The sequence below is a fragment of the Aotus nancymaae genome, unplaced genomic scaffold, assembly GCF_030222135.1.
Source record: "Aotus nancymaae isolate 86718 unplaced genomic scaffold, 86718_ANA_hifiasm-v0.15.2.pri h1tg000040l, whole genome shotgun sequence".
Classification (NCBI taxonomy): Eukaryota; Metazoa; Chordata; class Mammalia; order Primates; family Aotidae; genus Aotus; species Aotus nancymaae.
This window is the reverse complement of record NW_026988454.1, coordinates 59,257,350-59,274,245: the sequence shown is the minus strand read 5'-3', so window position 1 is coordinate 59,274,245 and position 16,896 is coordinate 59,257,350. Positions and strand designations below refer to the sequence as shown.

At 36.5% G+C, this 16,896-nt stretch overlaps 1 protein-coding gene across 1 annotated transcript in view; it reads right to left on the bottom strand.

Moving 5' to 3' along the window:
- Positions 1-1,243: 1,243 nt before the first annotated feature.
- Positions 1,244-16,896, bottom strand: part of OSTM1 (osteoclastogenesis associated transmembrane protein 1) — a 31,099-nt gene continuing 15,446 nt past the window's right edge. The window contains exons 3-6 of the mRNA XM_064360801.1: positions 14,522-14,619; positions 11,383-11,550; positions 9,938-10,103; positions 1,244-4,977 (exon numbers count right to left, since the gene is read on the bottom strand). Coding sequence (XP_064216871.1) covers positions 4,922-4,977; positions 9,938-10,103; positions 11,383-11,550; positions 14,522-14,619 — 488 coding nt within the window. The 3' untranslated portion in view covers positions 1,244-4,921. The remainder of the gene's footprint in view (positions 4,978-9,937; positions 10,104-11,382; positions 11,551-14,521; positions 14,620-16,896) is intronic.

The window sequence follows — 16,896 nt, the reverse complement described above, 5'->3', positions numbered from 1 at the left end:
AATGTGGAAAATCACGTACTAGTAGGAGAGGAAAAGGAAGAAATAGTTGATCCTCTCTAGAAAGAGGGATGGCTGCAAGGCCTTCTGCTGTGGGCCCCTGCCTCTAAAGATATCCAATACAATGACAGTAGCCTTCTCCTACCTTCTTTTTATTTTTTGCTGGAATGCAGTGGCGCAATCTCGGCCTCCCAGGTTCAAGCAATTCTCTGCCTCATCCTCCTGAGTAGCTGGGATTACAGGCACACACCACCACTCCTGGCTAATTTTTGTGTTTTTAGTAGAGATGGGGTTTCACCATGTTGGCCAAGCTGGTCTTGAACCCCTGACCTCAAATGATCTGCCAGCCTCGGCCTCCCAAAGTGCTGGGATTACAGGCATGAGCCACTGCGCCTGGTCCTTCTCCTACCTTCATGTGATCACTCTTATGTTTCAGAAGTCAAAACAGGACAAGCAGCTAATAATTTTCAATTCTGCTTATCTATGCTCTAGTTGTATACAATTGTCTGAGAAATTACAATTGAATTATTTTCCACTTCCAATGCTATTGGGCAAATCTTTCAGACACCATCCTGAGCATTTAAGACAATGGAGGAATTACCACAATATAGATACCACAATATAGATGGGCTAAAATGTGCCTATCATTTCTTTTACTTTTTGTTTAAGTCTCAAAATATGAGATGGAGGTCTCACTTTGTTGCCTAGGCTGATCTTGAACTCCTGGCCTCAAGTGATAATCCTGTCTCAGCCTCCCAAAGTGTTGGGATTACAGGTGGGAGTCATCACACCCAGCATCATTCATTTTAAATTTTGAAATATTTTGATTGCATTAGGGTACTGAGATGAATTTTTTTTTTTTTTTTTTTGAGACAGGGTCTTATTCTGTCGCTCAGGCTGGAGTACAGTGGCACAATCTTGGCTTACTGAAACCTCTGCCTCCTAGACTCAAGTGACCCTCCCACCTCAGCCTCCTGAGTAGTTGGGACTACAGGTGCACACCATCATGATCAGCTAGTTCTTTAATTTTTTTGTAGAGACAAGGTCTCACTATATTGCCCAGGCTGGTGTCAAACTCAAGGCATCAAAGTGATCCTCCCAGTTTAGCTTCCCAAAGTGCTGGGATTACAGGTCTGAGCCACCACACCCAACAGGTTTTAAAAAATATCTATTTATCACAAGAAAAACATATTTTAAAAATCATTATTGAAAAGCTCCACGCTATAATAAGCATGGATCAGTCAAATTATCTTTTTAAAGCCCTCTTTAATTCCAAGGAGACAAAGAAAGTTGTTGGTCATTAAACATGTTACATGTATGACTAATATTTATTATAGCTAATATAATAGTTTAGAACAAGGAAATTTAATAGAGTTGTAATATTTTGGTGTTACATGTATAATTCAGCATAGGCCAAAGCCCTTTTTAAATAACCAATACTATCATTTTATGAAATCTTTACAAGATAAGCAAAGTAGTACAATATTTAAGCATCTCAAATTTCCATTTTACAGTTGACTATAAGGAATGACTGTTATAAAAAGCTCTATGATGTTCTGCTTCTTTAGTTAGTAAGGTAGGGAAATAAGTGACACACTTTTTAGAGGAATCCATGCAATGGACAGAAAGTCAGATTAGGTGGTATCTAGGGATCCATCCAGCTCTGGGACTCTATGATCAGATGGCCTCTAAGGCTTCTTCTAGATCAGAGAATAGAGGGACTTGGAACATAATTTTTTCCATTTTAAATGGTTATATAGGTTAACAGCATTTTTTGCTTTCCCAAATTCATTGCTGGTGATGTCTATTACTTATTTGATGTCATGTCTTTAACCAGGAATGCAATCCTAACTAGTGTTGTCCCAGGAAAACATTTCATTTTATAGGAAGCATATCCCAGAAACATTAGAAAATACTAGCCCCAGTAAAAGTAACATTTGCCAACTAGACTCTGGGCTACACTTTAAAATATCTGATGTTCAGCCAGGTGTGGTGGCTCATCCTTGTAATCCCAGCACTTTGGGAGGTTGAGGCAGGAGGATCACTTGAACTTAAGAGTTCAAGACCAGCCTGGGCAACATAGTGAGACACTGTCTCTACAAAAAAAAAAACAAACAAAAAAACAATTATTAAAAAAAGAAAAATAAAAAATATATCTGATGTTATTTCTATATCTCAAGTCCAACAATAAATAATCTAAAAGTACATTTTTATTTGCAGCAAAATTTAAGATAGATGGTACTTTTTTGTTGTTTGAGACAAGGCCTGGCTCTATCACCCAGGCTGGAGTACAGTGGTACAATCTAGGCTCATTGCAACCTCCGCCTCCCAGGCTCAAGCAATCCTCCCATCTCAGCCTCCTGAATAGCTGGGACTACAGGCACCCACCACCATACCCAGCTAATTTTTGTATTTTTTGTAGAGACAGGGTTTTACCATATTGCCCAGGCTGGTCTCAAACTCATGAGCTCAAGCAATCTGCCTGGATTATAGGTATGAGGCACTGTGTCCAGCTGATGGTACTCTTAAAAGTAGGCATCTAAACTCAATGCCTGAAAAACTGAAATGTGATGTTAAATTACATCTGAAATTTTCAAATCTATTTAAAAATCAAATAAAACTTGTAATTTCCTTATTTCCTTTATTTTAATGTGTCAAAAAACAAAGATATTCTTGTGCATACATACAGGCTGTCCCTCAGCATTCAGAACTATGCAAATAATTTTTCAATATGATGACAAAATGAAAAATTTACACACTTTAGTGTAGTGCTTAATACTTTTTTTTTTTTTTTTTTTTTTGAGATAGAGTTTTGCTCTTGTTGCCCAGGCTGGAGTGCAATGGCACAATCTCGGCTCATTGCAACCTCTGCCTCCCAGGTGCAAGCCATTCTCCTGCTTCAGCCTCCTGAGTAGCCGGGATTACAAGCATGTGCCACCATATCCAGCTAATTTTGTAATTTTAGTAGAGATGGGGGTTTCTCCATGTTGGTCAGGCTGGTCTTGAACTCCCGACCTCAGGTGATCCACCCACCTTGGTCTCCCAAAGTTCTGGGATTAAAGGTGTGAGCCACCGCACCCGGCCTTAATACTTATCTTTGAAATCTATTCCTGATGCTATGTCTAAAGAGCAATGACTCAACCAGAAAAAATTGTAAAGGCTGCCTTTTCCTTTTTAAAGTGCTTATTAGCTTTATATCCAAAAACAATGGTTTTTACAAATACATAATACTGAAAGGTGCTCAAAAAGTCACTACTTACAGAACTGAACATGTCATTTTCTAACTCTGCACATGTAAACTTATTTTATCTGCATTAATGAAGATTGCTTCCAATGGTTCTCAACCATATGCTTCAAATCAAGACACTGCTAAGTTCCAGCAGCATGAACAGTGATAGTGGAACAAACCCCGGCACATTTTAAATGGCTCTCAGCAGACCAGAGAGTGTAACAGCTTCTGAATATGTTACACATCCATGAGACTTATCTTTCACTCTGCATATATGGTAAACATAAAAGAAAAAAGAAACACTTTGTCTCCCTATAGAGCATTTTATAGTATAGGAAGGATTCGAATTCTCGTATTATTTAACAAAACTCTTGTTTCTACATAGAAGAGGTTTTATATTCTTAATGTTTAAAACAAAGCCTATTTCCACCAAAAAAGTAAGAAGAAAAACCTAAAAACTCTAAAAACCTAAGAAATAAAATTGTGAGAATTCTGAAACAAAGTGTTTTTTTAAAGGCTAATACAAATATTCCAAAATAGAATTTCTGAGCATGAAATATGTGATTTCGTTTCAATTATATCACTTTCATCTGATTGAAATAATTTAGAAAAAATAAGGATCTGATTGAAATAATTTAGAAAAAATAAAGATCATCTTAATGTCACTGCTTTCTGTCTGAGACCATCATTCCGATTCATGCCCTCAATAGAAACCACTGTCCAACAGTCTTACAGTGAGCATCCTCTCAGGTTGCGGCCTGCTTGCTGAACCTGAAGCTGGTTTTACTCCTCCTTTGGCTCTTCTCCAAAATCCTCTATGTATCTCAAGAGGAAAGTATTCATTTAAAAAAATGACAATACAGTGTGATAATGCTACATTTGATTTAAAGTAGTAATAAATTATAAATTGCCAAATAACTTAATGTAATTCACGATGCAAATCCCTGGTATAAAAAGAATCCATATTGCCCTGAATATAATAAAGCAATCCACTGATTTTTAGATTACTTATGAAATAAAGGCAAAAGTAAGATGTAAAATACTACTTATAAAAGTCAAGTAAGAAACCAGTTACCATAAATCTTTTTACAAAGATAAATGTAATGTGGCTTACCACTTCTAAAAATTGTTAGGGAGGTTTGGAATCAGTGGTTTCAAAAATGACTCTAGGGAAACTAGAGACTGAATTATGTATTATTGTGATGTACAATATATTAACTATACATATAACAATAATACTGCAATGGGGAGTAATTAATCTTTGGACCTGCTACTTCTTGACAAGTATATTTCTTTTTTAAAGTCTTTGCTGTAACTGATTCATTTTTAAATGTTACAGTTTTCAAAAACTTTTCTACTTGAGATACTTATGTTAAGAAGATACCAGACATCTAGAACAGTAATAAAATGTCTATAAAATAATGATTGTTCTTGCATCTTCTGTTATTGTGACAAACACACATTAAAATAGACAACATTGCTAGGCCTGGAAATTAAAAATATCCAAATCTGTTAGAAAGAAGTGGAAAAGGAAAGAAAAATGGAAAATTCTTATTTAAAAATGGATCTGAAGTCCTTGCATTTCTTAAGAGCTTGACTTGTCAAATCACAGTTTATCTTCTTTCTGAAACCCAGTTGTGTCTTCCACCATTAATTCACGTGATAATGAGATGTCAATTCTCCATTTTGTAGGGCTCAGTTCGAATTTTCTTGAATGTTTGCAAAACTGGTACTGGACTTGAGACGTTTGGCTAGATAAGTCAAAAAAATTATGTTTTAATTTAAATTTAATTGTCAAACATGATTATTTACTACTTTTATGTAAACTACAGCATTTGTCCATTAATTCTATGTTTGAGTCCTGACAGATCCAGTCTTACAAGAATTAAAACCTAATTAAAACTTTTTTCTACAACCTCAAAAAACATAACTTTGTTAGAAACTGCACATGACTTTGTTAGAGGTACCAAATAAAACGACATCATTTATAACTTCTTGAACATCACAATCTTAATATGGAATGTAGGTGAAATAAATCTACTTAGACAATGAAAATGCCATAAGGCAGAATAACAAAATTATACATCTAAAAGTCTAAGTTAGAAATCCAAATCTAAATTTCTCTTAAAATTCAGTGAAAACTTCCTCAACCTGATAAAGCGCGTATGCAAAGATTCTATAGCAATCACTATGCTTAATTGTGAAAGACTGAATGATTTTCCCCCTAAGATCTGGAACAAGACAAAAATACCTGGTCTTACTCGACATCATGCCACTAACTTATCACCAATGCAACAGGTAAGACAAAAGAAAAGGAAAAGTATACATATTGGAAAGAAAGAAAGAAAACTGCTTCTATTTTCAGATTAAAAAAAAAAAACTCAGTGAAAGAACTCTGTAATGGTAAAAAAAAATTTTAATGACCCTGAAAGAAAAGTGAATTGTATATTATTATGGAACTCTGTAATGTAAAAAAATTTTTAATGACCTTCAAAGAAAAGTGAGTTGTATATTATATACACACACGAACACATACGGCTACTAACAAAATACATTACCATCAACTCTGATTTGACGCTAATGGGACTGAGTCATTAGGGTTAATAAAACAAATCATGGCTATTTGGCTTGGTAATATGTTTTGTACTTACAGTTAAACATGAATGTTTCTCAAGTTCTAGAAATGAAAAATAATTGCGCCATAGTGAAAAGTATTTTATACTGAGTAAGAGTCTCCCTACTTCAGACGTTCACAAAACTGGGGTAGGGGTTATGATTTAGAAGCTCTGCAATGGGACCACGGTACTGTACTTTTTTTTAAAGCCCCGCAGATAATTCTGATATGTAGCCAAGGATGAGAACCAGTGTCTCTGGTTTCTGTCAGAGTCCCCCTGGCCACCACTGTAAGTGGAAAATGACAACATGGCTTCCTGGACCAGTGTACTGCTTCAGCTTAAACTAAAGGGAAAACTTAAACTAAAAACATCGGCCTAAACTAAAATCTACTTCTTAAGCCTTCAGTAGATTTGGGAGACAAACCAAATCAATAGCCTGGGTTTTTAAGACTTACTTTGTTAAAAACCACTAGAAGTGATCTAGCTTCTGACTAAATTTCAAATGACTTCATAAACTGGCCAAGTTAAATACTAATGGGTACATACACTTACAACTTCCTTGCCTCTATATTCTCTACCTGATACATCCCTACATCCTTTAAAATTCTCCCCCAGGGATCATTTAATGGTGACTTTCAACAACTCTAAAGCAGTTAGCTGTTCCTTCTCCTCTGTGGTCCAACTGTATACTATATATACCTGTACTAAATGTGTTATATAATTAGATTATTGTCAACATGTTCTTTGAGGGCATGCATGATGCCTTGTTCCTTTTTTAATCCCTAATTCCTACCACAATGCTAGCATTCGATAACTGTTTGATAGATAGAAACATTAAGAGAAGTAAATGAAAATGTCCCTGAAGTACTAGTGGCACAAGAATGGTTTGCTTATACAGTCCCAGCATTTCCTAGTGTTTCATGAATAATGCTTCTGTGAAACATGAATAGGTATTATGCAAAGGTTCTACTGTCATGTTTTGGGACGTGCACTCTCAGAGCCTTTAACTTACATTTACATGCATTACAAAGCTCATGAAAAGGACATGGTATGCAGCATTTCCCAATCTTACTTGATCCATTTTTTTAAATAGAGAATTTCACAGTAGTAGTATTTTGAGGAACATACTCTGCAAAATGTTCACATTAAGCGTAATGCTCTTTTTTTGTGATAAGAGTCTTGCTCTGTTGCCCAGGCTGAAGTGCAGTGGCGCAATCTCAGCTCACTGCAACTTTCACCTCCCAGGTTCAAATGATTCTCCTGCCTCAGCCTCCCTAGTAGCTGTCATTATAGGCACACACCACCACACCAGGCTAATTTTTGTGTTTTTAGCAGAGATGGGGTTTCACCATGTTGGGCAGGCTTTGTCTTGGACTCCTGACTTCAAGTAGTCCACCTGCCTCAGCCTCCCAAAGTGCTGGGATTACAGGTGTGAGCCACCATGCCTGGCCCAAGTGTAATGTTCTTTTACTTAACAATTTTTAAAAATTATTTATTTATTTTAGAGACATATGCCTTGTCTCACTGTGGTCCATGCCATAGTGCAGTGACTTGATCATAGCCCACTGCAGCCTTCAACTCCTGGGTTCAAGGGATCTTCCTGCCTCAGCCTCTCAAGTAGCTGGGACCTCAGGTACGCACCACCACACTTGGCTAACCCTTAATTTTTTTTTTTCTTTTTTGTAGACACCAGGGTCTCGCCATGTTGCTCAGGCTGGTCTTGAACTTCACCATCAAGCAATCTTCCCACCTCAGGCTCTCAAAGTTCTGGGATTACAATCATGAACCACCAAGCCCAGCCTCAAAAAATATTTTTGGCACCTCCGATGGGCTGGGCACTTTCTAGAGGTTGGTGATACAGTGGTAAACGAGATAAACAACATTCTTGTTTTGATGGAGCTTACAGTCCAGGCAGGGGAGACAAACAAGGTAGAGAATAAATGAAAAAGATGATTTAAATAACAAATTATTTAATTTAAATTAAATGACTAAGTGCTATTAAAGAAAGATGGCACAGAAGAATGAATGGAGGGGTGTATTCTTAGACTGGGGAGTCATAAAAGGTCTCTTTGGGCAAGTAACTTTAGAGCTAAGACCTGGCTTGCAAGATGCCAGGTTAGGAAAGCGGAAAGGGCCTTGGAAAAGGGGCAGTGTGAATGAGCTTGGTAGCAGAGAAGAAAAGAAAGGAACCAGACTGTCCACAGCACCATGAGCAATGAGGAGAATGGATGTGACAAGTTTAGAAAGGTGGCTATGGGCTAGAGGTCACTTACAGCTTGGAGAGCAGACCCTGTAAAGTAAGTTTGGATTTATTCTAGGTACAATGGGAACACATTAAGGGTTCCAAATAGCAGAGAAACATCGTAAATTTGTGTTTAAAAAATTATTCTAGGGCCGGGCGCGGTGGCTCAAGCCTGTAATCCCAGCACTTTGGGAGGCCGAGGCGGGTGGATCACGAGGTCAAGAGATCGAGACCATCCCGGTCAACATGGTGAAACCCCGTCTCTAATAAAAATACAAAAAATTAGCTGGGCATAGTGGCACGTGCCTGTAATCCCAGCTACTCAGGAGGCTGAGGCAGGAGAATTGCCTGAACCCAGGAGGCGGAGGTTGCGGTGAGCCGAGATCGCGCCATTGCATTCCAGCCTGGGTAACAACAGCAAAACTCCGTCTCAAAAAAAAAAAAAAAAAAAATTATTCTAGCCACTATGTAGTGTAAGGATTTTAGTAGATCAGAAATGGAAGGAGGGATACCAGTTAAGGGGCTCCTGCATTAAAACACATAAGAGATGAAGACGGCTTGGGCTGGGGTTTACCAGTGGAGGTAGAGAGAAGACTAAGTAGGACTAGCAGCATACCTGCTGATGAATTAAAAGGGGAGGAGGAGGGGAATGTGGGAATGGAAAAATAAAAGAAAGAAAAGAATTAAGAAATGACTACAAAGTTTGTGGCTTCCATAGCAAATAGTGACACACCGTGACAACAAACAAAAAATCCTGATCAGAAGCAGTACTTTCCATAAAGTTAAACAGATTTACAAGGCAATTAAGATGCTAAACTTTAAAAGTACATCACGCTCTGAAAAATAGTTTCTCAATGGTGAGGTGCCCACAATATTTTGCTGTTATTCTAAGTAAGTGCTTTAAGGACCTAAGCTACTATATATTTACAGAATGCTGGCAACCTTCAAAAAGCTTTACTAAATCACCCATGACAAAGAATCTCCCCTGCAGTAGCTAGCATTTTAAGGTGATGAAACATTACAAATTCAGTTTAAACTGATCTACAGGTAACTAAGTAACTTTTTTTTAAAAAAGTTAAGATATATTAGAAGTGTAGCTGGATGAAACAGTGATAGAAATTTACAGGGAAAAGATTTTTATATCATAGATTCCTAGACTACAAGTAGTATTTGAGAGAAAAAAAAATTAACTTTTTTCCTTAAACAGTTCTCTTTTTTAAAAAACTAAAATTATTAAGGCCTACGCCCATACTTTCATTCTGTTAATAAAACGAAATTCATGTGACTTAGAAGCCACTCTTCTCTAGCTGGATGGTATCTCTAGGTAGCGCTTCTTTTGCTCTGGCCTATTTTATAGGGAGAAAGAAAAGGAATGAATATTTATTGAGCACATACTATTATGTCAAATAATGTCCTTGGAACTACAATTCCAATTTGTTCATAAACAAACTGTGTGTATGTTAACTATAGTTTTTTCCTGCCTGCCACACTTTTAAGTGGTTCTACTATGACTCCAATGGGTCTAAGAACTGTCTATATCCCCTGCTATTGCCATGTCAGGAGTGCAAAGCCTCTGTATCTATTCGTATGTTGTTGCCAACCTTATTCCAGGGGTAATCTAGCTTTCTCAATTTAATCATCTGGAAGACACTGTGTTTTAACTTTTTATTGTCTGCACTTATAAAATTTTTACACATTTCTTTCACTAGTAAGCACGGTTGTAAAATTTGAAGCAAAGAGCCCCTTCAGGCTAATCTACTTTGAGCTCTCGGAATATCAATCATTTCTAAAACAGGCCTAAATTTTTAAAATATGGGCTTTTACCTATAAAATAAATAATTGTAAAAAACTTACGCAGAATGAGTTTGCGTTTCTTTTGCTCCGAGTGAAGAAAGCTACTAAGGTAGAAGACAACAGGTAGAAAGAGAATGAACACAGAAACAGCAATTACAGGCACTGTGTCACTGCAAGGGACTGAACAGTTGAAAGTTCGACTCCAAAGTTTTCGAGTGATGTTCATCTGGAACAAGGACAAACGATATCATTCTATTTTATATTTAACGTGTCTGAATTTCTTATAATTATTTTGCTAATAACTAAACAGGAACCTAGAATTTAGACTAAATACACACCTCTAAAAACCTACTGATAGTTGAGGATAACTTCTTCTTCCAGGAAAAAAAGCTGGTTCACAATTAGTCATTGTATAAATTTATATCCACACAGAAATTTTATATTCTAAGTCTATAATACTGACCAAAGTATTCTAGAATGTCAACCATTTGTACATTCAGATAACTTGTATGAAGAGGAATATAGTTAGGCACTGTTTTACCCACTTAAAAAATATTTATTATTTATTGAGAGCCTACTAGAAACTAGGTACTGTTTTAGGCAATAGAATGGAACAGTAAAAACAAAAATCCAAACTGTACACTTCATTGTAAGTGCTTTTTACCATCTCGAATATTATTGGTCCCTATAGTTCCCTTTGAGCTGCTGTGATAATTCACACTCATTCTCAATTCTTAAGCTCATTAATTTTGACCTCAAGTTCTCTACTTTGAGCCAGTAATTTCTCTTTCCTCTAATGCCTCAATACTCAGGTATCATATTGCCTAAAAAGGCATGATTGCCATCTAGTGGCACACTATGTAAAGGCAGGCTATAAAATGGAGAAAAAAAATTTTTTTTGACCATTCATTCAATTAATACATGTTTATTAAGCCTATTATGTACCAGATTGTCCTAAATACTTAATAGTGAATAAAAAAGCCTAGGTCCTTGTCCTCATGTGCCTTATATTTTAGTAAGGAAGACAGACTATAAACAAATAAATATTTTCAGATGGTAACAGATAGAAGAAAATTAAACAATGGGATAGGAAGTGACTGAGGAATGGCTTCTAAAACATGTAGTGAAACCTAGAAACTTCTTAAATTACCAACAGATGCACAAGAAACTGAAATATAAACATATAACAGTACCTACACCTCTGAAAATGGCACATATTTTCAAATTTAAAAAGATTAAATGTACCAAATCCTCACTCACTTATGAAGTACCTAATTAATTTCTATTTTATTTTATTTTTACCCTAACCATGAGATTACCAGGGAAGTATCCATTTTGGTTTAACAGACCGGGATATTCTAAAACTTTACTACTTTATAACTAGTTATTTCTGGTTGAAGACAGAATATGCAGATTCCATGGTCTCTCCACAAAGAATAATCATCCTGAAGGTACATTCAATAACACTCTAAAATTATGTATCATCTAAGAAGCAAAGTACTTACTGCATCTTCCACATCAATGCATAAATGTGTTCCAGGTTCAGCCTTATTCTCGAGTTCATTCATTTTTTGCATTTCACTGTACAGACTACTCAGACTTTTGTAAGCTTCACGACAGTTTTTGCATACTTCTGAATAATTTTTTGTCTGTAAGAGACTATGTGCACTTCCCTAAAATGACAAAGGTATATGTAATGTACACAATAAACATTATACACAATATGTCTTTACTGTAAGCTATTTGCCCTTCTAGAAGACAGGAAACAATATGGTATGTTAAAGTGCTAAGCAGTGATGTTGAGCAGGTTACTAAATCACTCTGAGTCTCAGCTTTATCATTGGTAAAATAAAACGACCTCTACCTGTATTATAGGTCCAAAGGACTAGAGACCTGGTATATGAAGCAGATGGCAAACTGTTTGGAAATTTCTATGTGCCCCTACATTTTGAAAACCACTGCATTAGCTAATGTTAACTGAGAATAACAATAATTCATATGCCAAATAACTGATAACTAAACACAAAATCTCCTAAATTATCTCATCATTATGTACCTGCACTTATCTATCCTTCTCTCACTGAATGAATAAAAGCGGTTCCTGCCTATGCTGATTTCAACACCACAGTTTATCTTACTGAGACAGGACTTTTTAAATGGAAAAGGAAAAGGCACCAAAACTGCATGCCCACTCAACTCTTATCACAAAAGTCATAATCCAGGCCTTTCTAGTCAACAAAAAGGGCCAAATACCAAAGAATGGTATACCCTAAAATGAGCATAGTGGAGATACACAAAATGCTATGCTAGTAAATCTCAAGCTTCTGTACTTCTAGACTGACATTTGTCTTTTCAAGAATAAGTTTGCTAAACAGTCAATTCACATCTTCGCTTTCTATGCCCTTTATTCTTTACCATGTAATATGGAGAAAGGATATTAACTGAACAATGAAATGAAACAGAAAGGATAAAAATCAAAGTAATTACACGATGTAGCCCCAACAATGTTACCCTCACCATATATTTGACAGGACAACTAAGTCTCTTCTTAGTCTGCTGCAAGAAATAGCCCACTGCTTTTAACAGAACAATTGTGCATTTAGCTAAAAATTGTGCACATAATCAATTTAGCTAAAATTGGGCACATAATCTTGATGGGAAGTAATTTAATCTTTTTTTTTTTTTTTTTTTGAGACAGGGTCTTACTATTTTGCCCAGGCTGATCTTGAACTCCTGGGCTCAAATGATCCTCCCACCTCCACCTTCCAAAGTGCTGGGATTACAGGCAGGAGCTACCATCCTGGCTGCCATTTTTATTAAAATGTAAAATGCACATATCTTTTGATAATGTGAAAGTTGCAGACATTAGGATGAACTCCTTTGTCATACTCAGACAAAACAAGACCAGGAAGGCCCAAAGGAGAGGAGACTCATGCTTACATGTCTGATATAGCTGTTTCCAAGGACTTTCTAAAAACCCCACAAGAAACTGTTTCATGCCCTTCATGCATCTCCTGCTTTCACATGGTTTATCACTGCCATTCTTTAGGACTGCAGTAATTTAGATAAGATGAGCTCCAAAGAAAACCTGCCCAGTAATGGCATCTCCACTAATGAACTAACGACAACTCTGGCTTTGAGTCTCTGGAACCAATGAACTCAGTTTCTAAGTTTCCCTTTACCTTTCCCTCACTGGATGTACTGGTGGTTTGCCAGTTTATTCCAAATTATAATACTCCTTTCTCATTCCCTAGTAAACTCATCATATTTGAAGACAGTTTTCTCTAGTGTCTTTTTCTTTGGTTGACAATATAGTAATTCCACCCCTAGAAATCTACTAAACTCATACAAGTACTTTAAATGAAAACAAGGCTGTTTATCGTGTACAATTTAAAAATTATGAATTGTTTATACCTAGAATTTTCGATTTAATATTTTTGGACCACAGTTGGCCACAGGTAACTGAAACTGTGGAAAGTTAAGCCATAGATAAGGGTGATGACTTTATGGAAAAATTGCTATTTGAGTGTTATAACACACATCGGTCCACTAAAGGTTTTGAAGTCCTGTAGTAAAGTATTTCCCAACCTTAATGGAATTAACATGCTACAGAACAAATTCTGAGAAATGTTCACTTATTTTTTTTTTTTTTTTTTTTGAGACAGAGTCTCGCTGCGATGCCTAGGCTGGAGTGCAGTGGCATGATCTCAAACTCACTGCAACCTCTGCATTCCAGGTTCAAGCGATTCTCCTGACTCAGCCTCCTGAGTAGCTGGGACTACAGGTGTGCTCCACCAAGCCCGGCTAATTTTTTTATTTTTACTAGAGATGGGGTTTTACCACACTGTCCAAGTTGGTCTCAAACTCCTGACCTAAAGTGATCTGCCCGTCTTGGCCTCACAAAGTGCTGGGATTACAGGTGTGAGCCACCATGTCCAACCTAATTTTTATTATTCTCAGGGAATAATATACAGAGGAAGTCATATATGCTTATATCCTAAGCATGTGTACATTTACTGTGGGGAATACTTACTTGCTATATAAGTTTCAAAACTACAGTTTAACCAGAGTTCCAACCTCGTCCTTCACCAACACCAGGCAAGTTCCAATACCAAAATTCAACAGTTAGAGATAGAGACGGCAAAAATCTACAAGGTTAAGATTCTTAAAGGCTACCTTTGAGTACTGTAATTCAATACTCAAACTTACCTTACTAAACATTGCTTTTTAAGGTAGGTAAAATATATTTAAGCAAATTTCAGGCAAAGAATAAACTTCCTGTAGACAGAATCAAACTATACTGCAAAATACCTACATAAGTCAGATTGAAAAACATTGTGTTTTAATTAAACAATCACACACTTCAATCAATGTTTTCACACTCATTATCTCACCAGATTCTCATTACAAAATACTTGAAGATAGGCAGGCTAGATATTATCTCCATTTTACAAATGAGATAACTGACATTTTCATGATTTGTAAGTAGAGGAACTTACTCAAGAGCAGAAATCCAGGTCCACTAACTCCTCTACATCATGAGTTTAGATAAATATCAATAATTGGTGCTATAAAAACTTGGAACTGCACATTATTCCTTTGTACAAAGCAGCATTTTAATTTTAACTGTTATATATAAAATACCTGAAGGTTATGCTCAAAGCAGGTCAGGGTGTGATTAAATAGATTAAGAAAATATACTGTGCTGTTTGATAATTCTTCACTGTTGTTCGTTAAACAATCTGTCAAAAAAATTCAAAAAGTATATTAATATAACTCAAGAACAACTATATGTTGTCATTTATCTCTTAAGCTATCAACTTAGTTTCACATTATAGTAATTCTTTATTCAAACAAGCATGAATTTTCCAAATATAAAAAGCTTACTGCTTTTATTTTCTAAAAGTTAAAAAAAAGTCATAACCATTTTCATGAACATTTTAAAATAATCATATACTCCTCTTTACATAAAAATATAAGAAATAAAATTCGAATTGACTTTTGATGGCACAAGGTCATAATTACAGACTATCAGCTATCAAATGCTGCCTTAACAATGCTATTTAGGCATAAGACTGTTTACCCTGCATTAATTTTACCAAAACTCATACGCCTTATCATTATTTTTTGTGTCAAATGTCATAGCTCTGTGTGTCTTCCAACTTCACTAATGGCTCATTTATTGTACCTAACAGGTTAACTTTTAAAATTTGCTCTTTCTAATCCATCATAAGATGGGAGCCCAGAGAAACAAACTGGTGAGAATTTTGCCTAAAATACTGACATGCGGGCTTCAAGTAAAGTCTAGAAACAAAATTGTTTTACATTTAAAAAAAATCCTACATAAATGGTATTACTCTGCAACTTGCTATTCTTGCTTAGAGTTAGCTCAAGTTCATTCATTCCTCTTGTTTTCTATGTATGTGTATACCACAATTTATTTTTCCCTTTTCTCTTCTTCAGGGAATATTCTTTTTTTTTTTTAAGAGATGGGGTCTTGCTCAGTTGCCCAGGCTGGAGTGCCATAACACAAGTGCAGCTCATTGCAGACTTGAACTCCTGGGCTCAAGTGATGTTCCCACCTCAGCCTCCCAAAGTGCTGGGATTACTTAAAGGTGTGAGCCACTGAGCTCAGCCAGGGAACCTAGTCTTTATCCTCAGGTGAACCTTTGTCTTTACCTCTCCTTGTGTTCTCAGCCTGTTATCTCCAATTGAGGTTCAAGTGCCTGGTTCCAGATCCTGGAACTTCTGATTAGCCATTTCCATCTCACTCTCCTAGAATCCTTGCCCTCTTAATCTTCCACACCCTCATGGACATTTTCAATCCTGGGCAGTCTCCTGTATATCTACTTTCTATACTCTCAGTCTGGTTATAGAACAGTACTACAGAAATTCTAGAATCATAATGAAAGGACCCAATTCAAATTCATGTGTTCTGATCTCAGGGCGACAAAACAATCCTTGTAGATGCCCTACTAATTGCTTTACAAGGGATGTTCCAAATATTTTCTAATCGCTAGTCCCCAGCCCTACTCTTGTTCCCCTTACTTTCAACAGATGGCTTTGTATTATACCCACCTTATTTAGAAATTCAGGGCCATCTAATAGGATCACTCTCAACTGAAAGTTGGGAGACAAAATAGGAAGCTATTGCAATTACCCAGGAGAAAGGTGGCAGAGCAAGTAGAATTTGTGGAAAAAAGAGAGACTGACTTAGGTAGACACTAAGATATGATACACTAAGGGACATCCATGCACTCTGATAGGCAACAATCACTACAACGAAAGTTAACACTTACTAAATACTTGCTATGTTCTAAGAACTATGCTTACACTGCACTTTAAACACATTTTCCCATTTAATTCTTGCAATGATTCCATGAAGCAAAAATTATCACTATTTCCATTTTATAAATAAGGAACAGAAGTTTAGAGAAATAAAGGAAGTTGTCCAAGGTCATAAAACTGATGTGAAAAGCTAGAATCTCTACTCAGTCTGAATCTTGAGACTGCACTCTCAAACACTGCAAAACAAATAACATATTTATATCTACATACATAATCAAACCACTAAAAGTTCAAGACTCACAGTCTACAAATACATGTCACTGCCTACTCCCTCCACTACCCATAGATATCTTATACCATACAAGGATTCAGGCAGTCCCCACCAACTGATCAGAGTTAGCAATAGAAATGAAACCTAAACCTCGTAGACAGGGGGCAGATAGCACAGTAAAGCTCCTTTGTGCAAATCAGAAAAAGATACCCGCTCTGGCTGGATGAATTACAAAGGAGCATTCCCACCTCCAGAAGCTGAGCTGGAACTCAGCTCCATTCACCTCCTCACACAAGCCCCTTGTGGAGGGCTCCTTCTGCACCCAGTGTACACAGGACCCTCTTGGTGAACCTATTTCTAGAGTCATCCCCTCTCTGAACTCACACTCTATATTCTCTGAAGCTTTATCTTCTCAAGAACATGAATCTCATTCTAACTTCTCGCCCTTATCATTTAAAAA